A 22263-nucleotide genomic window follows, 5' to 3' on the forward strand; every position below is an offset into this window, starting at 1 on the left:
CTGGGTGACTGGGTCACTTAGAGACATAAATAGAGAGGCTGGGTGACTGGGTCACTCTTAGAGACATTAATGGAGAGGCTGGGTGACTGGGTCACTCTTAGAGACATTAATGGAGAGGCTGGGTGACTGGTCACTCTTAGATACATTAATAGAGAGGCTGGGTGACTGGGTCACTCTTAGAGACATTAATAGAGAAGCTGGGTGACTGGGTCACTCTTAGAGACATTAATAGAGAAGCTGGGTGACTGGGTCACTCTTAGAGACATTAATAGAGAAGCTGGGTGACTGGGTCACTCTTAGAGACATTAATAGAGAGGCTGGGTGACTGGTCACTCTTAGAGACATTAATAGAGAGGCTGGGTGACTGGGTCACTCTTAGATACATTAATAGAGAGGCTGGGTGACTGGGTCACTCTTAGAGACATTAATAGAGGCTGGGTGACTGTAAAACCACTTGTTAATTCATGTTGTTGGTGTAAGTAGGCCTATGCTAGGGTTCCCCAACTGGTGGCCCGCGGGCCGAATTTGGGCCCCTAAGTTTTCTGAAAAAATAAATAAATAAATAAACGTTTAAATGTTTAAATTTTCATTGTTGGCCATAAAAGACTGCAAAAACACCAGGAAATCAGCTCCCAGTGATTTTAACTTAACCCCCTGGAGTCGATTGATGCACCATAAAAATGTACCAGGTTAAGCTAGTTTAAGCTGTATTTTTGCATTGGATGTGTCTCAATCCACTGCAGTGTCCCACTTCCTCATCTGCGGTGAAAGGTGGCAGAGCTAGAGCTGTGTTTTTTAGACCATGAGACATCCCAACAATCAATCTTCTCACGTAAATGTCTGTAGCGTAGGAATGGTTTGACCTACAAACTAAACTACTGCCACTCTGTGGAAAGGGGAGACTCTTACAAACACCATGGTGTTCTCTGTTTTGCTCTACGACCCCCACAAGTATCACAGGACTCATCTGAAGGTAACCAGTACCGTTTTTTTTTTTTTTACTAATGGAAGTATGAAGGTAGTTTTGTGGCTACCCAAAAAAAAGGGGTTAAATATGCATAAAAAATATATATTTCCTGAGTTTGTTTTATATCTCCTAGATTTAGGACAGATACTTCAAAACCTTTTTCTTATTAATTTTTTGACTGCCTTTGACTGTGTTATTCAATGCGTTTCTATGGGCTTTTGTAGTAAATCAATATTTTATCAAATACATTTTTTATATATTTTATACCTAAAGGGATCCTAAAATTCAAAATCTAATAGCTAAATGATCCATAGTATGAGCAGCTTAAAACAATTCCATGTCAGTTTAGCACCCCCTCGTCCTCCAATGTCTTAGACTCTAAAGAATTAAGAAATCAGTTCAAGTATTCCTACGCATAATAGAGAGACACATGATCGTATACAAATGCAAGCAAGGTTTAAAATGATGTTTTAGTCAAATGTATCTGTTTGGGTTTTCTGCGGTCAATTTGCAGTCTACAAATTATTTGTAATTATGTTCAAGCTCCCCCAACCATCTGCTCAAGAAAAAAGTTGATCTAGCTGATGATCCCTGGCCTATGCTATGCTCAGACTGCTCCCTCTACACACTTACTTTAATCAAGAGCTCTATGGTTTTAATAATTGAATTGATTGATTAGGAAATCTCGATCTATTTCAATCATTGATAATCCAGAGGCAGCTTTCCTCTCTCTCTCAGATGGACGTCCTGTTACCACTATCACATTACTGAACAATACGGAAGTACTCAATGCAGTACTCGATCACATGTGGCATGATCACGTTTTTCTTAGAGATTTTCATAAAAGGTTTTGAATCTTCTAGTTATTATAATGAAAGTGTTTTGGCGGGGTCATTTCAATCATACACATTTTCCAAAAAAGACCGATTATAGTAAGTATAACGTTGAAATGATGAGCAAGGATTATTTTTACAAGATTGAGATAATTCAGTGAATAAGCAATCAAATATGAAATAGGAACACACTCTGAAAAAGACATGTACATTGCCATAAAAGTTTACAACAAGAACAAACATCCATCCAATGCAACAATATATTATTACTAAGATTTACCTTCCAAAGTGAAATCCACACGTTATGGAATAGAACAGAATAGAATGTGGACAACAGTGTCCACACATGCTTTGCACAGGATTGCTGACCATGAGTTGTGCAATAAGACACGCCCATCTTTTTGAGCGGGAAAATGCAGCAGGCAGTATGGAGCAGAAAGTGAGGAGCCAGCCATGCTCTAGAATGAGGTGATCCTAAACGACCAATGGGAGAGCCCCTAGACTACAGGCAGTTAGGGCTTGCCCCCCTAAGGAAGAAAGGGATGAGAGACAGGGCCATGGATTCAGGATTGGAGGGAATACAGTGGTTCCACAGCAGGGTGAATGGTTACTATAGGCCAATTTAGACTAGAGTACCGTGAGGCAGAAGCCATGAAAAGGATTACTTCTGTTCCACAGTACTGTACAGTAATGCACTTTGTTTTATTTCTTTGCAAGCACATGGAATCATGCACAGCCAAAACTGCACACAAACGTATCAGACAAGTTGATACAGTCAAGACTCAACATAACTATATACGGTAAGAAAAAAAACCTAAGAGATAAAGTTGGAGCAGATTACACTGCTATAGCGTTTTATTGGAGTTCAACACATGCATGAGTCAAACAATAGAGCTAGATATACAGTGAGCGCCAAAAGTATTGGGATAGTGACACATTGTTGTTTTGGCTCTGTACTCCAGCACTTTGGATTTGAAATGATACAATGACTATGAGGTTAAAGTGCAGACTGTCTGCTTTTTAATTTGAGGGTATTTCCATCCAGATCGGGTGAACTGTTTAAAAATTAAAGCGCTTTCGTACATAGTCCCCCCATTTCAGGGAACCAAAAGTATTGGGACAAATTCACTTATGTGTATTAAAGTAGTAAAAAGTGAAGTATTTGGTCCCATATTCATAGTACGCAATGACTACATCAAGCCTTTGACTCTACAAATGTGTTGGATGCTTTTGCTGTTCGTTTTGGTTGCGTTTCAGATTATTTGGTGCCCAATAGAAATGGTAATTAATGTCATGTCATATTGTAAATAAGAATGTTTCTAAACATTTCTACATCAATGTTGATGCTACCATGATTACGGATAATCCTGAATGAATCGTGAATAATGATGAGTGAGAAAGTTAGACGCACAAATATCATACCCCCAAGACATGCTAACCTCTCACCATTACAATAACAGGGGAGGTTAGCATTTTTTGGGGGGTATGATATCCACAGCCGGCTTCTTCACTTGCGGGATCATCTGAGACCAGCCATTCGGGCAGCTGATGAAACTAAGGAGTTTGTCTGTAATAAAGCCCTTTTGTGGGGAAAAAATCTCATACTGATTGGCTGGGCCTGGCTCCCCAGTGGGTGGGCCTATGCCCTCCCAAGCCCACCCATGGCTGCGCCCCTGCCCAGTCATGTGAAAGCCATAGTTTAGGGCCTAATGAATGTATTTAAATTGACTGATTTCCTTAAATGAACTGTAACTCAGTAAAATCGTTTAAATTCTTGCATTTATATTTTTGCTCAGTATCCTTTAATTTGTCCCAATACTTTTGGTCCCCTAAAATGGGAGGACTATGTACAAAAAGTGCTGTAACTTCTACACGGTTTACCCAATACGGATGAAAACACCCTCAAATTAAAGCTGAGAGTCTGCGCTTTAACCTCATAGTGAATGTATCATTTCAAAGTGCTGGAGTACAGAGCCAAAACAACAAAAGGTGTCACTTTCCCAATACTTTTGGAACTCACTATAACTCAGTAAACAGCAGAAACAGTCAGCATACGTACACAGTTTCCCTTCTGAAATACCTTTTATGAGATATCTAGATATATCTCTCATATACACATTATCTGTTCTTTCTAAGAGCAGGCTTCGAGGTGACCACCTGGCAAGCTAATAAGTCATACTTGCCTTGATTATACAAGATAAATTATAGAATCATAATTCCACTGAGCAAGCCAGACCAATATCAAGCTATATTAAAACTGTCTACTGGATGGCAGACATAGCAATACTTCTTCACCCTACAATAAAATCAAATGTACATGGCTACCGGCTTATAGTAGAGCAACCCTTATACCACGCACACAACACACAAAGTATTTCCATTCACAGAAGAGACAGAAAACCTTTTCATAATGTGCAATGCCAACACTTCTTTTAGTGTCTTTCAGAAGCATGGTAATTTTTCTAATGCCTATGATGTTGGTTCATCATGTGCTAGGCTGTCCCATGGTATATCGATTAAGACAGAGGGGAAGATACAGTAACATGACTGTACTGCTTGTTCAACAAACCATGGAAAAACAAATAAATTCAATAGGGTTATTTTCTTAGTTACAAACCAACCAATCACAGAGTGGATACTTGCCATAAATAGTGACCTTAAAAAGTTATTGTAGCAAATTAATCCAGATACATTTATACAATTTCTAACATTGAATCAACCTAAATCAGTGTGTATAGAAGGAAAATCTATCTTGAAGTACATAAACGAGCAACAAAACATGTTTAACACACATGAAAAACCTTTATCTGTCCCATAAAGCAGGTCATGATTTCATTCTGCTTTGTAAAATAAAACTATTTGAAATACTGAGAGATCAGAAGAAAATAATGCTAAATTAATTATTCCTAAACTTCTCAATATTTCCCAACATTTTCCGTTGATTACAGATATGTTAAATGTACCAACCCACTCAACTAGATATTTGAATAACAACAGTAGAATAAGGTAGAGGACTGTCAAGTGTTTGTGATTGTATGAAACAGCACGTGCATATTTTTGCAGTCCTCAATGTTCTTGCTCGTACTAGTAAAGTAAAGTAGTGTTATCGTTTCTGAAAACATGAATGTCGCGTTTGCTAAATGGTGAGCGCCTGTCTCCCACTCAGGCCACTCCTCTTTTCAGCAGTCACATATAGAACGTTGGACTCACCAATCAGAGACCAAATGTCCCCTTCTATATTTCCTTCATAGTATTCATAACCATCCCTTCTATAGGTTCATTTTTTCACATTCACTATGCAAAACTTCAGTCCATAAATTAAGTTATTATTCAACACCAGACATACAATGTTCAGTCTGCCTCCATTTCTGTAGTGAAAACCACATTTCAGGACTTAAAAACCTGAAGTTATCATTCTCATAAGACTGACTAATACATTATCACTTCTGACTGACTCTTACAGCATGATCAGCTACTGTATTCACTACGGATGTGACGCAATCATGCTTGGGCTACATGACAACATCTAGTCTTCGCCTTCCCAACAGCATTGTACCTCTCCTGATTCTTCAATATATGGATAAACAGAAAATCATTGTCAGGTTAGATGGTACTACTTATTTGTTTGTTAAAATGAACTTCATAACCTCAATAAAACAACCATAGCAGTGCATTTTCTAAAGTAACGTTAATTATTTAGTTGTCTTACTCTAAAAACCGTCAAATGAAAATGAATAATCTGAAAATAAAATCAGAAATCGTATAAATCTCTCCAAACTAATATTCCAGATAATACTCTAGAATTCTACACAGTCAAAAACAAAGTTAAATGGATGAAATAAGACATCCAGTCAGGGGCTATAATGGACAATATAATAGATGCATCGTAAAAACAACACAATGATCCAGAATATTCCCCATTCATAGATCTCAATGCTACCTGCCCTCATCTGACCTATAAAAAGGTTAACAATAATTGTCCCTACTTCATTTAATTCCCTTTAAGTCCGAGGAGGGATTGATGGATGTGTTAATGCATGCAGTAGAGTAGGGGACGACAGGACAGGGATGGCTTCTTGCTGCCATAACGGAGCAGAATATGGGTAGTACATTAGGTAGGGTACGTCTCATATTACCCTTCAGAACAAGACCAGCCCCGGGACTGAGTGAACTGCTGGTTTATAAAGATGGCCGTTGATACTCCACTGTCTATCAGAAGCTGGAGACTGTTCCAAACCATCGACTGTTAGATAGGGACTGTTGATTATGGGAATACATTGCGGCCTTGTCCCCAATGAAGCTGGTTTATCAACATGGGAATATCAAAGATGGACAATGCGTGGGGGTTCCCTTTGTAGTGTTGTAAATTGTCTGAGAACATTAATATGGTAGCAGAGCTTTGGCTGATGGTAGAAGATGAGAAAGGAAACAGTCTGGGGACTCCGGTCACAAGTCAAAAGGTTAAGAGAGGTCTACTAAGCGAGGGGTTTTCAAACCTCTCCTCAGGACCCCCAGCCGTTCCATGTGTTTGAAATATTCCACAGCTAGCACACATGATTCAACTTGTCAACTAATCACAAAGCCCTTGAATAGGTGAATCAGGGGTCTGGGGGTCCCCGAGGATAAGTTTGAAAACCACTGTACTAAGCGAACAGGGCGTCCTCTGGTCTTTCAGCCTTCTTCTTGAGTGCGCCTGTAGCTGCACCAGGGTCACCACTAGGGGGTGACGGGAGGCTGGGCACGGTCTCTGCTGCCTTCGCCCGCTCCTCCAGAAACTTGTCAAACTCTACAAGGAGGACGAGAGGGTTCAGAGGAAAGCCTATTATACATGCTAGCTACTAGAGGTGAATACATGTTTCCTACCTTCACTGGTCACCCCCTCCTCTTCTTGCTGTTGAGGAAGGAAAAAAGTAAAACGTGTGTCATTGTGGAACTACCTTAAGGACAACACAAATTGAGACATGGTCAAAATTCTATTTTGACCTTGCATTTACCCAAAAGTGCTAATTAAAACACAACCAAACCCTTTAACCATGCCTTGACAAGTTTTTCCGTGCTTAAAACCAGACAGGATTCACCCATACACACACACACACACACGGCGGGTCCTCCATTTCTATCAACCACATTCCCCAACACCGCAATTCCATTTAATTTAGAGAACTTCAACAAATACACAGTATTACCACATATTCTTACATCAAATGAATGTTAAGACAAAACCACCATGCACCAAAGAGGAAAGAAATCGTTCAATACTGAAGTAATTTGTTCCCTGCCAGGACACACCATTAGTATTTAACACTACACAGAAAGCTACAATGGACCAGACACGTGATTGGTCAAAGATGAGGAAATGTGTTGAAAGAAAGAAATTGGAATGTGTTAGATTTCTGAAGAAGAGGAAGAGTCCAAAAATGGAGGGATGCAACAGGAAAAAAGAAAACAGGCGGAATAAAATCATAGTCTCACCACGTCGGTACACAGCCACTCCTCTATGTCATCCATGACAGAGGATTGGCCAACGGGAATCTATGGGGCAACGTCATGGACAAACAGCACCACAACAAAACAAAAAAAATACCCCACAGAAAACAAAATAGAAGACAGAGAAACAAAACAAAATCAACTTAAATATAAAAATATAACTGAAAGAACGTAAAAAGCAATACTTAAAACTCAAACTGAACAATTAATTAAAATGCAAACAAACCATTCCATTTGATAAAACGGTACAGAGACCTCTGCTACTGATCGATGACATGCAGTACCAAACAGCCATGTGAAAGCTTTGCAATGCCATGCAGTGACAGTCAATATGAAGCGACAGCATCTTTAAGGCTGTATGAAAAACCGTGGGATGGGATGGCCATGCACTAGACTCTAGTCTTTAATGTTAAAGTTGTTGTTAGGGGAGAGGTTGTCTGCTCAGTTAGAGGGAAATTATACTGTGTCACTTCAGATGCTCAAAACAACAAGCACCAACTACCACAGGCAGGCTAAAAGATCTACCCCATCAAAACCAAATCCTAAATAACAAATCTGTATATGAAATCCTTACTTCTGAGTTAGTGTAAGCTTGGGATAATTGGTTAGAGCAGAGGCCAAAAGCAAACACACACGCCAATGGTGGAAAATAATGTGCCTGTAGGGCTGACCCCATTTAGTCGACTGGTCGATTGTGTGGTCGATAGGCTGTTGGTCGACCGAGACACCCGTCTGATTCTCGCCTGTCTCAGTGGACTAATCCATTGCGGAGGCCGCGGGGACGGCACAGTCCATCACTCTAAGACATATGTGCTACTGAAATTGTATCTAGTTATATTATGAAATAAATGCTGCAACGCTAATAACAAATGTATTATTTTATAACAAAATGTGTTTTCCCGAATTGTGTTGTTTATTACTATTAACATATAATGCCAAACATCCCCTTTCATTTAAAAGTGTATCTGCCTGATTTTTATTTTGCAGACAGCACACGCAAATGTCCCTAACTGTAGCCTAAGATTTAGCTACCGGTACATACTGCAGCTACTTCACACTGTTATTACACCTCCTTAAGACAAAATGTCAAAAAAGTCTGCAGTATGGCAGCATTTCATTGTAGTAAAGGATGACGCCAAAAAAGTGGAATGTGAACTCTGCCAACAGCGGTTTGCTTACCATAGTTCGACAACGAATATGACATACCACTTGAAAACAGTAAGTTAACCTACTTTTTTTTTCTAGTTGCATGCTGAAACATTGACAGGTTTTATATGCTTGAAAAGTGAACATTTCGAAATTGAATAGGCCTATTACAATTTAATAACATAGTAATGGCATACAGAATTTAAAATGTACTTAATTTGTGTATTTAACTGTGTATTTATAGGCGCATCCCCAGTACAGCACCTCCACTGCTAGCTCAGGTTTAACCACCTTGGACCAGAAGCCCCACATCTCAGAAAAAAGAAAAAGAGAGATAACCGATGGTATCGTGGACTTCATTTCCCTGGACATGAGGACCGTTAACCTGATAGAAGGCGCGGGATTTAAGAAGATGATGAAAATCTTGGAGCCTGGTTACACCGTTCCCAAGAGAGAGACTTTTATGCATGCTCTGACCGCGAAATATGAGAACACAAAAGAGAAAGTTTTGGAGTCTATCAAAAACAGCCAGGCAGTAAGTTTCACAACAGACATGTGGACCTCACTGAGAATGGAGTCTTACATGACCATCACTGCCCATTTCATTACCGAGGCCTGGAGACTGCAGTGTCTTGTGCTGGAGACAAAACAAATGGAGGAGAATCCCACCACAGCCAACATTGCAGAGAGACTTGGAGAAGTTGCCGACGCATATGAAATCCCAGGATGCAAAAGGGTTGCTTTGGTACACGACAACACCGCAAACATGGTTCTGTGTGCGGATATACTGAGGCAGGAAGAGGAATGGGCAGACGTTAAAGGAATCAGATGTGCTGGGCACACCTTACAGCTGTGCATCAACGCTGCTCTCGAACAAGACCCCATCTGTCGCACTGCGGCTGCAGCCAGACACCTCGTGGCTCATTTTAAGAAGGAAGCCAGAAAGGGACTGAAGGACAAACAAAAACAACAAAAGATGGTTGAACACCTCCTGACCCAAGACGTTTCCACGCGGTGGAACTCTTCTCAGACCATGCTAGAGCGTCTGCTAGAACATAGACGGCTCGTAAAAGACGTGCTCTCCGACCCCAACTACACCGGGAAAAGGGAACACAGCCATGATCTCACCACAGAGCAATGGAACATGGCAGAGGACATTTGGAATGTGCTGAAGCCTATGGTCACCCTGACTGAGCTGATGTCCGAGGAGGACAACACATCCTTATCTGCAACCATAGCCATGCTGGCCCACCTCAAACACCGCCACTTGGCTGTAGTGGAGGACGACAGCCCCACCACTAAGAGTCTTAAAACAAAGCTGGTGCAGGAAATTGACAAAAGATGGCAGCTCAACGACCGACTATTTGACAGTAGTCTTTACGTCCAAGCAGCAGTCGTAGACCCCCGCTTCAAGCTGCTTTCCTTCCTTGATGATGCAAAACGGGATGAAGCCTATATCAACCTGTCCCAGCTGGCCGAGCGTTTGAGTGCGCCGCAGCCAGAGGAGCCAGGGCCCACTGAGAGAGACCGAGACAACTCTACATCCACGGATGAAGAAGAGGAACCTGCACCAAAGAAAAAGAAAACGGACAAGGAATGGGAGATGCTCATGTGTGGAGATGAGGGAGAGGATAAACGGGACAGCAAAGAAGAACTGAAAGATTATCTCCAAGATAGAACGAAAGTCGACGCTGGACCGCTAGCTTGGTGGGGGAAACATGAGGACAGGTATCCGAAGCTGGCCAGAGCAGCGAAATACCTCTTCTCAATCCCAGCCACCTCCGCTCCTTCAGAGCAGATCTTTTCTCAGGCAGGGTTAATATTCAATAAAACCAGGAGCTGCCTTCTGCCCCAAAATGTTGACAAGCTGGTGTTCCTGTCTCATAACTTGAAAAGATTGGGAAAGTAGGTTCAGTGACAGCCCAGGTCTGTGAGGTAGTAAGCCAGTCCTATACAGTTCACAAGAGAGAAGACTAAGCTATTATGCAGGCAGATAAATGTTTGGAATTGTGCAATAGTCTATGCTTATTTTTTTTAAGCCTTATTCAAGCCATTATGTTCAGCAATAGAGTTCATAAGCTGCTGTTGAAGGTAGATAAATGTTTGGAATTGTGCAATAGTCTATGCTTATTTTTTTAAAGCCTTATTCAAGCCATTATGTTCAGCAATAGAGTTCATAAGCTGCTGTTGAAGGTGATTTAAAATAGCCTACTGTTGTGATAGTTGAACATTTAAACAGTAAATATATTAGCCTATGTTTAATATATTTACTATAATACTGGTCAACTACAGCATCCTCAGAAAGTATTCACACCCCTTGACTTCTTCCACATTTTGTTGCGTTACAGCCTGAATTTATAAATGGATTAAATTGAGATTTGTATCAGTGGCCTACACACACACACAATACCCCATAATGTCAAATGGAATTATGTTTTTCAAAATGTTAACATATTAATTCAAAATGAAAAGCTGAAATGTCTTGAGTCAATAATTTGTTTAACAAGACATAATAGGTTGCATGGACTCACTGTGTGTGCAATAGAGTTTAACATCTTTCAATGACTACTTTATATCTGTACCCCACACATACAGATAATTGTAAGGTCCCTCAGTCAAGTAGTGAATTTCAAACACAGATTCAACCAAAGACCAGGGAGGTTTTCCAATGCCTTGCAAAGAAGGGCACCTATTGGTAGATGGGTAAAATTAAAAAAGCAGACATTGAATATCCGTTTGAGCATGCTGAAGTTATTACACTTTGGATGGTGTATCAATACTCCCAGTCACTACAAAGACACAGGCGTCCTTCCTAACGCAGTTGCCGGAGAAGAAGGAAACCGCTCAGGGATTTCACCAGGAGGCCAATGGTAAAACAGTTTAATGGCTGTGATAGGAGAAAACAGAGGATGGATCAACAACATTGTAGTTACTCCACAAGACTAACCTAATTGACAGAGTGAAAAGGAAGCCTGTACACAACACAAATATTCCAAAACATGCTTCCTGTTTGCAACAAGGCACTAAAGTAATAATGCAAAAAGTGTAGCAAAGCAATTAACTTTTTGTCCAGAATACAAAAGTGTTATGTTTGGGGCAAATCCAATACATTACTGAGTACCTCTCCATATGTTTAAGCATAGTGGTGGCTGCATCATGTTATGGGTATGCTTATAATTGTTAAGGACTGGGGCGTTCTTCAGGATAAAAAAAAGAAAACGGAAGCACAGGCAAATTCCTAGAGGAAAACCTGGTTCAGTCTGCTTTCCACCAGACACTGGTAGATTAATTCACCTTTCAGCAGGACAGTAACCTAAAACAAGGCCGAATCTACTCTGGCGTTGCTTACCAAGAAGAGTGAATGTTCCAGAGTGGCCAAGTTAAAATGTTGACTTAAATCTGCTTGAAATTCTGTGGCAAGACTTGAAAATGGTTGTCTAGCAATGATCAACAACCAATTTGGCATAGCTTGAAGAATTTTGAAAAGAATAATGGGCACATATTATACAGTCAAGGTACACAAAGCTCTTAGAGACTTACCCAGTATCACTGCCAAAGGTGATTCTAACATGTTTCAACTCAGGGGTGTGAATACTTATGTAAAATTAGATATTTCTGCATTTCATTTTCAATAAATTTGCAAAAATGTGTCATTATGTGTAGATGGCTGAGTTTAATCCATTTTGAATTCAGGCTGTAACACAACAAAAATGTGGAATAAGTCAAGGGGTATGAATAATCTTTGAAGGCACTGTATGTTGATTGAATACTAGGCTTATTGGCTGTAACTGTTGCGGTTCATTCTTTTAATTAAGCACAATTTAATTGTTTGTTCCAATTTGTTATGTTCTTAAATGTATTTTTTATTTTATCTGCTCTTTATTATATAGCCTATATGATATGACTTTTCCATTTTGCAATATCTCATATTTGAGAGACATAGGCTATTCGTGTTTGGAGTCAGTGATCAGCTTAACTTCGGCTGTTTTAACCTAGGCTGCTGTAGGTCTAATTCAGATTGCTAACTACCATGATAAAGTTGTTACCTGGTTGATTCGGTCAAATAAAAGTATAGGCCTGTGGAGTATAATCACCAGACTTGAAGCCAGGGGCATTTTAAACAACTTTTCTGTACTATTTTTTCTGCTACTGTATGATTAATTTCCTAGTATTTTTCTCACTTCCCCAGGTTGTTACTACTGCTGCTCTGCTTACTGTATGGTTGGAAACGTAACGTAATATTGTTCACTTATAATAGTTATTATACTGTAATAACCAGCAACAGTTAAACTCTTAATTTAAAAAAAGTATGCATGAAAGGTCAAGCTGAAATGAATTAAATCTCCATGCTACAAAATTATCAAAAATAAAATATTGTCATGGCTGCCTCTCTCCTGCATGAAGTTAACACACACAATACACCATCTAGACTGAAGCAGCTTTCATTTAATCAGAGATCATATTTGATCATTCTGATTGATTCACACTATAGTGGCAGGTAGCCTAGCAGTTAGAGCGTTGGGACAGTAACCGAAAGGTCGCTGGTTCGAATACCCGAGCCGACAAGGTGAAAAACTGTCAATGTGCCCTTGAGCAAGGCACTTAACCCTAACTTGCTCCAGGAGCACCGTATTACAATGGCTGACCCTGTAAACAACACATTTTACTGCACCTACAGTGGGGAGAACAAGTATTTCATAACCTGCAAAATCGGCAGTGTTTCCTACTTACAAAGCATGTAGAGGTCTGTAATTTTTATCATAGGTACACTTCAACTGTGAGAGACGGAATCTAAAACAAAAATCCAGAAAATCACATTGTATGATTTTTAAGTAATTAATTTGCATTTTATTGCATGACATAAGTATTTGATCACCTACCAACCTGTAAGAATTCCGGCTCTCACAGACCTGTTAGTTTTTCTTTAAGAAGCCCTCCTGTTCTCCACTCATTACCAGTATTAACTGCACCTGTTTGAACTTGTTACCTGTATAAAAGACACCTGTCCACACACTCAAACAGACTCCAACCTCTCCACAATGGCCAAGACCAGAGAGCTGTGTAAGGACATCATGGATAAAATTGTAGACCTGCACAAGGCTGGGATGGGCTACAGGACAATAGGCAAGCAGCTTGGTGAGAAGGCAACAACTGTTGGCGCAATTATTAGAAAATGGAAGAAGTTCAAGATGGCGGTCAATCACCCTCGGTCTGGGGCTCCATGCAAGATCTCACCTCGTGGGGCATCAATGATCATGAGGAAGGTGAGGGATCAGCCCAGAACTACACGGCATGACCTGGTCAATGACCTGAAGAGAGCTGGGACCACAGTCTCAAAGAAAACCATTAGTAACACACTACGCCGTCATGGATTAAAATCCTGCAGCGCACGCAAGGTCCCCCTGATCAAGCCAGCGCATGTCCAGGCCCGTTTGAAGTTTGCCAATGACCATCTGGATGATCCAGAGGAGGAATGGGAGAAGGTCATGTGGTCTGATGAGACAAAAATAGAGCTTTTTGGTCTAAACTCCACTCGCCGTGTTTGGAGGAAGAAGAAGGATGAGTACAACCCCAAGAACACCATCCCAACCGTGAAGCATGGAGGTGGCAACATCATTCTTTGGGGATGCGTTTCTGCAAAGGGGACAGGACGACTGCACCGTATTGAGGGGAGGATGGATGGGGCCATGTATCGCGAGATCTTGGCCAACAACCTCCTTCCCTCAGTAAGAGCATTGAAGATGGGTCGTGGCTGGGTCTTCCAGCATGACAACGACCTGAAACGCACAGCCAGGGCAACTAAGGAGTGGCTCCGTAAGAAGCATCTCAAGGTCCTGGAGTGGCCTAGCCAGTCTCCAGACCTGAACCCAATAGAAAATCTTTGGAGGGAGCTGAAAGTCCGTATTGCCCAGCGACAGCCCCGAAACCTGAAGGATCTGGAGAAGGTCTGTATGGAGTAGTGGGCCAAAATCCCTGCTGCAGTGTGTGCAAACCTGGTCAAGACCTACAGGAAACGTATGATCTCTGTAATTGCAAACAAAGGTTTCTGTACCAAATATTAAGTTCTGCTTTTCTGATGTATCAAATACTTATGTCATGCATTAAAATGCAAATTGATTACTTAAAAATCATACAATGTGATTTTCTGGATTTTTGTTTTAGATTCATTTTACCTGCTTTTAACATTAGGGAGGACGTCCCCCCCGCCCTGCTTAAAGCAAGATATTGTCCGGCAGCCTTCTCCTGCCATGCCAAACATTTTTGTCTCTGTAGCAGACAGTTCCCCACTCCTCAATCACAGGTGCGTTGAACTGGCTCCAACGTGCTAAACTGAATCTTCAGTGAGCGCTTTCTCCCGCGTTGGATAGTGGTCGCTGTCCACAGTTCTGAAACAATCTTCAGTGTGCCATTGAATTGGCGCACTCTACTGGTTTGCAGGTTAAACAACATAATTCTTCATTTTTACTTGGCCTTCTCAAATATAGTTTAAGGCACATTGTGTAGCCTATTACCGGCAACTTCAGGAGCGTAACGGCAGAATCTGCTAAGGTCAGCAGCAGGAGTTTTTCTTCTTCCTCTGGCTCCCGCTTTCGTCATTAGTGCGTCTTACTTTTTACATCAATCAGCGCGCTTAAAACATCAGACAAGCTCAGTGCATATAGTTCATTTTATTCAAACAGATAGGGTGTGTCTATATGGAAAAATACACGTTTTAAAAGTAGACCAATCGATTGGTCGAAAGAACAGAAGGCTCTCGGTCGACCAAGATTATATTATTTTTTGTCAGGGACAGCCTTACCCGACAGTGCATGGAAAAGCTCAACATCATCATTAGTGATGTTAGTGCACTTCTGAAGGTTGGCCAGCCACAATACTCACCCCTCCTGCAGGCTGCTGCCTAACATCCAGACTAGCAGGCAGCTCAATACCACCTACAGCATTAAGGTCGTCTAGAGGAGCTCTGCCAGGAGAGAGGTAAATACGTTAGAAAACATTCAGATTTAAATGTATGGTGTAGAACAGACACGGTCAGTCATGTAGAATAGTGAATTGTGTATGCTCTATTCATTACAAGCCTAGGAGGTAGGGGTTGTCTCTGAACGGGATGTTTGATGTGTTCTTACGTGATGAGTGTCTCGGTGGTCAGAGGCAGAGCTCCAGTCCTGGTCTGGGCAAACATGTCAAAGTCGTCCTGAGGCTTACAGCTTGGCAGAGAGCTCAGAGTTCTGCTCACACTGTCAGCCACGTCTGAAGAACAACAAAAAAACACCAGCCATATTGTTCCAACAACATCAAAAAAATATATAGATATATTTAAAAATGATTCAGCACTGTTAAAGTAGATTTTCCTTTTACTAAATAGACTGCGGTACAGTAGCAGAGTCTGGAGGACGTACCGAGGCCAGCCAGCCGAGAGGTGAGGGAGGCAGGTGAGCAAGGGCGTGCGGCGGGGGCAGTGACCATGTTGCTGACGACAGCAGGAGAACCAGGGCCCAGGTCTATCAGGTTGTCCTCTGTAGCCTCACTGAGGACCTGGGATCCAGGGATGACAGAGAGAGGGAAAGAGAGGAGAGAGAGACCCGTTGAAGACTATGAACGACCACTCTTTGGAGCCATTCCAAACCGAATGCCAATTCAATTTCCCATTACCGTCACTACAACAAAGTTACAAACTAGTCCTGAAGTAAGGGGAGGGGGATTACACAAAAAGGGCTCTGACATTTGGCTTTAGTTTTATTAATCAATTTCACTAACATCAACATGATTACCTGGAACAGAAAGGTACAGGCAGATGAAGCACGTGAGAGATCAGGTAAAACCATAGGTTAGCTGGAGAAAAGCATGAATCTGCCCATGAATGAGGAACAGTTGTTGTTTGTGGGACTTTTTCTGAAGGTGGTAGGTAGGTACTCAGCCAAAATGGGTTAGCGAGAGAAATGCAATAATACGATTTGATTGTGTCAAAGAATGAGCTGTTTGGTGTCTGTGATATTGTCATACATTTGTGGCAATGACCTTTGCACTGGGTGGGTGTTTTTTCTTTTGGCTGCGAAAGAGAACAATCTTTCCCCTTGAGAATGATGGGTGGTGGTGCATCTTTAGACACGGATAGATGTTGCCCCTTAGGCACAGATCTAGGATCAGTTTACCCTCCCTGAATCCCAACTTTAACCATACGGGGAGGAAACCCACCTGGCCTTAGATCAGTGTCTAGTAGCAACTTCATCCTACGCCCAGCTTTAGACTGTCTCTGGGTCAGTTACTGAGGGGGGTGGGTGGTTAAAACATGCCATATGGCGCAAATGGGAGGTACGGGGTGAATATCGTTCAGCCATGTTTTAACAGTGCCACCTTGGGTCCAAATACCTGACATACTAGTTATTGGATGACTTTCATACTTGCCTGCCTCAGCTAGACATAGAGACAAAACAGAAAGGAAGAAGACCATAAATATTATTAACATGCCTGGGCAACACGCCACGGTCAGTGTGGACATGATATTAACGGTATGGTGTGGACAGACAGATTATGTAACATGCCTAAATCTCTATACAGCAGTTGTCTTTTAGACAGACTAGACAACTTTACAGAATGAGAAAACGTGAGAAACAGGCATGCTATGGAGGACAAAGTACCACAGAAATAGGAATAACATGATGCCTGTTGATCTCGTGGAACATGTGTCAACCATGTACAAATAAGCAAGTGATGTCATACTGTGGGGTGGGGTGGGGGGGTTAAGTCCTATGGCTGTCACTGCTAACTCACCCCATTGTTGATACCCTGAGATGCTCTGCCTGACCGGAACCTCTCGTACCTGAGAGAGAAATCAAAATAACAAGTAGTCCACACCTGTTCACAACGACTATTACATTAAGTCATGCATGCCTCTCGGAGGAGAAAGGTGGTGACAGAAATGTTAGCCATCTCTCATAGCGGTGTGTTTGTGTATAAGCTAGCCTACCTGTCGTAGCGTAGGAAGATGTTGTTGAGGTCGTCGTTGACGTGCAGTAGTTCCTCAGTGACCTCCTCGTTAGACACACAGGAGATGAGCTCCACTATCCTCTGCTGCATGGCCCGGCACGTCCGGTTCAGCTCCTACAAAAAGCACAGGAGGGTTAGCCGTCACAGGCTACACAGGCTGAAATCATTTGGTGATAGTACGGATGCTTTCACCAGCAACAATAAAAGCAGACCCTCCAGTGGCCTCCATAACCCCCCCCCCCATCATTGTTTTGGTCCAGGATGTTTCGCTTCTCAGGTCACATGGCAAAGAAACCCAGCCCTATTTAAACGTTATAGAATAACAGAGCAAAAGATGGGTGAGGAGTCTGACCTGCAGGAGCTCGTGGTCCGAGGGGTCCTCCTGTCCAGGAACCATCTCTGTCAACATCTCTGACATCACCTTGGTGTTGCCACGCACAATGTCCAGCTCACTGCGAAGCCGGCAGATCTGAACAGCAGAGGGAATACCATGTCAACTCCTCTCAGATCCATCTCCTTGCACCTTAGAATGCAAGCTATCCAGAAGATGTTAAAGCCTTTTCAAAATCTGGGAAGGGAACAGATCTTGCAACTGTAATGGCAATTCACTGACTCTGTACCTGTTCAGGGGAGGGGTTGATAGACCCAGAGGCGCCGAGGATGGGGACCTGCGGGGCGGAGTAGGTGGGAGGAACAGACGACGGGGTGGAGACAGCATGGGGAGGAGGCTGCTGGTGGGGTTGGGGGATAGGCTGGGCCGGGGGAGGGGCTTGGTTCTCCTCAGGGCCAGTCAACAGCTTCAAATGAGAAAGAAAAAGAGACTTCAACTTGTTGAAAAATGGCAGAACATCAGCTATATTCTCACACTCAATGTAGAGTAAGGAAATGCATGCAAATGGATGCGACAGTGGCAGTCGTACCCGCTGAGGAGTGTGGATGGGAGACAGGGTCTCCAGGTCTGACATGGGGAACTCAATACCCTTCCTCTTCAGCTCCTCATAGACATGGACCACACCCGTCAGGTCTGGACTACTCCTGAACGCGTCAGCCCACGCCTGGGAGACAGGAGGATGACAAAGACAAATGTCAGTGCTGTACTCATTAAGTGGTCAAAGTATTAAGGTCAGAGGTGTCAAAAATTACATTTAGGCTACCACAAAAGCTCTTGCTTGCTGAGCAAGGAAACATGTGAGCATCTTTGGTGTATCATCATTACACATACAGTACCAGTCAAAAGTTTGGACACACCTACTCATTCAAGGGTTTTTCTTTATTTTCACATTGTAGAATAATAGTGAAGACATCGAAACTATGAAATAACACATATGGAATCATGTAAGCAAAAAAGTGTTAAATCAAAATATATTTTAGATTTTAGATTCTTCAAAGTAGCCACCCTTTTCCTTGATGACAGCTTTGCACACTCTTGGCATTCTCTCAACCAGCTTCATGAGGTAGTCACCTGGAATGCATTTCAATTAACAGGTGTGCCTTGTTAAAAGTTAGTTTGTGGAATCGGCCAGGATTACCAGAGATCCCCATGGTAACCAGAGAACCAGTGGCCTGGCTGCAGTTAGCACACCACCGAGGCCCTGACTGGTTAACACTGTAGCCACAGGTAACCAAACACCCTCCTCCACTACCTCAGTCTGTAGACTATATTGTACAGTATATTCTCAAAGCACTTTCCATACAGTATACTTCCTCAAATGACTTCCATTTGTGCAAGGACAATTCTGTCAGAAAGCTGGCACCATCACCCAAGTTGTCAAAAATAAAGAAAAACATGTCATGCATACACACTCACATAAGTGCGTGTGATCCTTTACCTGGATCAGGGCGAGCACTTTGTCTTGCACGATAGTGGGAGGGTTGTTTTTGGGAGAGATGATTTTTACAAGCACGCCTTCTATGAAGTCCCTGCTGGTGATGAGGGCATGAAAACGATGCCCACAGTTCTTCACACACGTCTCCAGGACGGTCAGTGCCAGCATTACCTCCCTGTAGTTCTTGTTTCCGTTCAGCCTCTTCTTCATGGCCCTGATGGCATCCTTGGGCCTGCAGCAACAACACACGGCACAAAGCAGAGCACAGGGTCAGATAGGGAGGAGACAGACACATGATGTGCATGATAACCACAACAACATACTGTCTACAGTGTAGTAACGATGTAGTCACTGCACCACCAAGCATCATTTCTCCATGTTGACTGAAATAATGTTAGTAACACTTTAGATAAAGAGTTTAACAGTCAATGTTTTACTTACATGGTCAAACAGAGGGCTCTGGTATAGGTTACACTATAATGCAGATACCGAATAATTGGTATACTGACAGGTAGATGTGGCCTTCCCTTGAATTCCTGATACATAGGGCTTTATCAAACTGATGTCATACTTTGAGATAAACTGGGAGTAGGGGCAAATCCACGTACCCCAATTTCCCACCTACCCACTTATCAAACAGAAACAGGCAATGGCTTTCAACACTTTTACAAACATGGTTAATGGACCAGATAGCCATCCAAGCCTTAGATAGTAGAACAGCACTTGGAGCAAATTCATTACTGCTTCTGATAAGACTAATATTTGATAAGAGGCAAACAAAGCAGGAGATCTTAACCAAGAAAATATGGTCATATTCACATGTTAATCACTTGGGCCAAATAACTTCACACAGCTCCAGAAGAGGTGTAAAATGTGTTTTTGACTTTATGTAATTCATTGGCCTAGTTAGAATGCTATTTCCTACTTACCCATCCTCGGTTTCATTTATGATGTCACATATTTCCATATTGACGGTCCAGTCCTCACTCTGAAGGGAGCCATCAGTGGCTCTCTCTAAAGAAGACAGAACATTACATTTCCTCTCATCTGAGCAGTAGAAAAATATTGTACTGAAAAAAAAAGATCATTTTCATGATTGTAATGATCACATACTAACTTGTCAGCTAGTTAGGTTTGTAGCTAGCTAATTAGCTCACAACAACCACTGTCAACGCTATACTATGGAACAGACAGGTAGTGCTAACTAGCTAGTTGCCCACTCGTGTTGGGGAGGGTTGGTTATTATGGCCGTTAGCTAGCTAGCAGCTTAGGATATCTGCGCCCAGGTAAGTGGTCCAGTTGTATCAGTTGTCAAATGCATGGCAAACATAGGCATGGTTCAATCGAATAGCTAGCTAGTTTGCCAGCTACAAACATTCGCTAGTAAGCAAGTTAGCGCAACCCAGATACAGTACAGACAGTAACCTAGCTAGCTGGCTTGTTAACAAACTAGCTAGTTTAGTAGTGGAAATGAATACAAGGTAGCTAACGTTAGTTATAGCAGGCTATCGTCGATACAACAAACGGTACCAGAAGCCCACCACGAACTAGCAAGATTACCACGAACTATTGTTTATGCTTACATTGATGAATATATACATAGCTAGTTAACTACATATTTATTGCCAATCAGCCTGGAAATAACCAAAATGATAGCAAGTTAGCCAGCTAGATAGCTTCGCGGCTAATAAATAGGTCGATAGGCAAGAGGTTATCTAAAGACGATAGCCAAGTAAGAATCAAATGTCAGTGCGTTTCAGGAATGTGAAACACGATTATCTGACGATTCCTTTCAGGCACAGTTTATTTTTAGAAAAACTTACCAATACAATGTCCCACAGGAGTGCTGTATGGATTTCCCAAAAGGAACTCCATCTTGATCGACAACAAACAATTTGTACGAAGTCACAGTTCATGGGAAAAGCACAGTAAGCCCCGCCCGTGGAGCAATCAGCATGTCAATCTGATTGGGCAACATTAACGTCCATCTTTACTTTATTATTGTATGTTAACGACAACCAACAACAAAACCTCATTTTGGTTTTAGGTTATTTCAACTTACTATGAGATTTTACAATCTGCGCAGTGGACACAATCCAATGTAAACACTTGAGATAGTATGTTTACATAACAAACTTCTCATATCCACAAGACAAGACTTCAATGAATTTATAATAGGATTTCAAAATGATTGCTTAAAAAAAATAACTGAACAGTGTTTCCACATCAGTTTTATTCTAATGCATTTAGGGTTTGATGCAAAGTGGTTTGACAAAAAAGCTAGTGATGTGTGTCACTGCTGTGCAAGTAACAAACATATTTTAGTCCGTTTGACCCATTGATACCCCAACCAGAAGCAATGGTTTACAGGCAACATCCGCACTGAGCTAAAGGGTAGAGCTGCCACTTTCAAGGAGCGGGACTCTAACCCAGACGCTTATAAGAAATCCCGCTATGCCCTCCGGTGAACCATCAAACAGGCAAAGAGTCAATACAGGACTAAGATTTAATCGTACTACACCGGCTCCGACGCTCGTTGGATGTGGCAGGGCTTGCAAACCATTGCAGAGTACAAAGGGAAGCACAGCCGCGAGCTGTCTAGTGGCACAAGCCTACCAGATGAGCTAAATCCCTTCTATGCTCGCTTCGAGGCAAGCAACACTGAAGCATGCATGAGAGCATCAGCTGTTCCGGATGACTATGTGATCACGCTCTCCATAGCTGATGTAAGACTTTTAAGCAGGTCAACATTCACAAGGCCGCAGGGCCAGACGGATTACCAGGACGTGTACTCCGAGCATGCGCTGACCAACTGGCAAGTGTCTTCACTGACATTTTCAACATGTCCCTGACTGAGTCTGTAACACCAACATGTTTCAAGCAGACCATCATAGTCCCTGTGCCCAAGAACACTAAGATAACCTGCCTAAATGACTACTGACCCGTAGCACTCACGTCTGTAGCCATGAAGTGCTTTGAAAGGCTGGTCATGGCTCACATCAACACCATTATCCCAGAA

At 42.1% G+C, this 22263-nt stretch overlaps 1 protein-coding gene across 2 annotated transcripts; it reads right to left on the reverse strand.

Annotated features, from left to right (window-relative positions):
* Nucleotides 1-2622: 2622 nt before the first annotated feature.
* LOC311127621 (TOM1-like protein 2) lies at nucleotides 2623-21147 on the reverse strand. 2 transcript variants are annotated; one of them, XR_014613128.1, is made up of 15 exons: nucleotides 21068-21147; nucleotides 20174-20258; nucleotides 19248-19476; nucleotides 18339-18473; nucleotides 18039-18215; nucleotides 17771-17887; nucleotides 17399-17532; nucleotides 17203-17251; nucleotides 15831-15966; nucleotides 15558-15681; nucleotides 15313-15394; nucleotides 7273-7332; nucleotides 6664-6691; nucleotides 4886-6586; nucleotides 2623-2756 (listed from the first exon to the last, which is right to left on the reverse strand). XR_014613128.1 is itself a non-coding variant. In XM_084159445.1 (14 exons), exons 1-14 carry the CDS (start codon nucleotides 21117-21119, stop codon nucleotides 6444-6446), a joined length of 1551 nt encoding a protein of 516 aa, XP_084015571.1. In that variant the 5' UTR covers nucleotides 21120-21147; the 3' UTR covers nucleotides 4586-6443. The 2 variants fall into 2 exon arrangements, 1 of the variants encoding a protein (XP_084015571.1); XM_084159445.1 differs by lacking the exon at nucleotides 2623-2756 and having other exon boundaries at nucleotides 4586-6586.
* Between the last annotated feature and the right edge of the window lie 1116 nt (nucleotides 21148-22263).

The sequence above is a fragment of the Coregonus lavaretus genome (assembly GCF_964263955.1).
Source record: "Coregonus lavaretus genome assembly, chromosome: 1".
NCBI lineage: Eukaryota > Metazoa > Chordata > Actinopteri > Salmoniformes > Salmonidae > Coregonus > Coregonus lavaretus.

Excerpts from the sequence above, each read along its gene's own strand:
- LOC311127621 (XM_084159445.1), bottom strand. The coding sequence starts at position 21,119 with ATGGAGTTCCTTTTGGGAAATCCATACAGCACTCCTGTGGGACATTGT. Across the intron at positions 20,259-21,067 it reads TCCTGTGGGACATTGTATTG|AGAGAGCCACTGATGGCTCC; the intron begins GTAAGTTTTTCT and ends TGTCTTCTTTAG. Across the intron at positions 6,692-7,272 it reads AGTGGCTGTGTACCGACGTG|CAAGAAGAGGAGGGGGTGAC; the intron begins GTGAGACTATGA and ends CTTCCTCAACAG.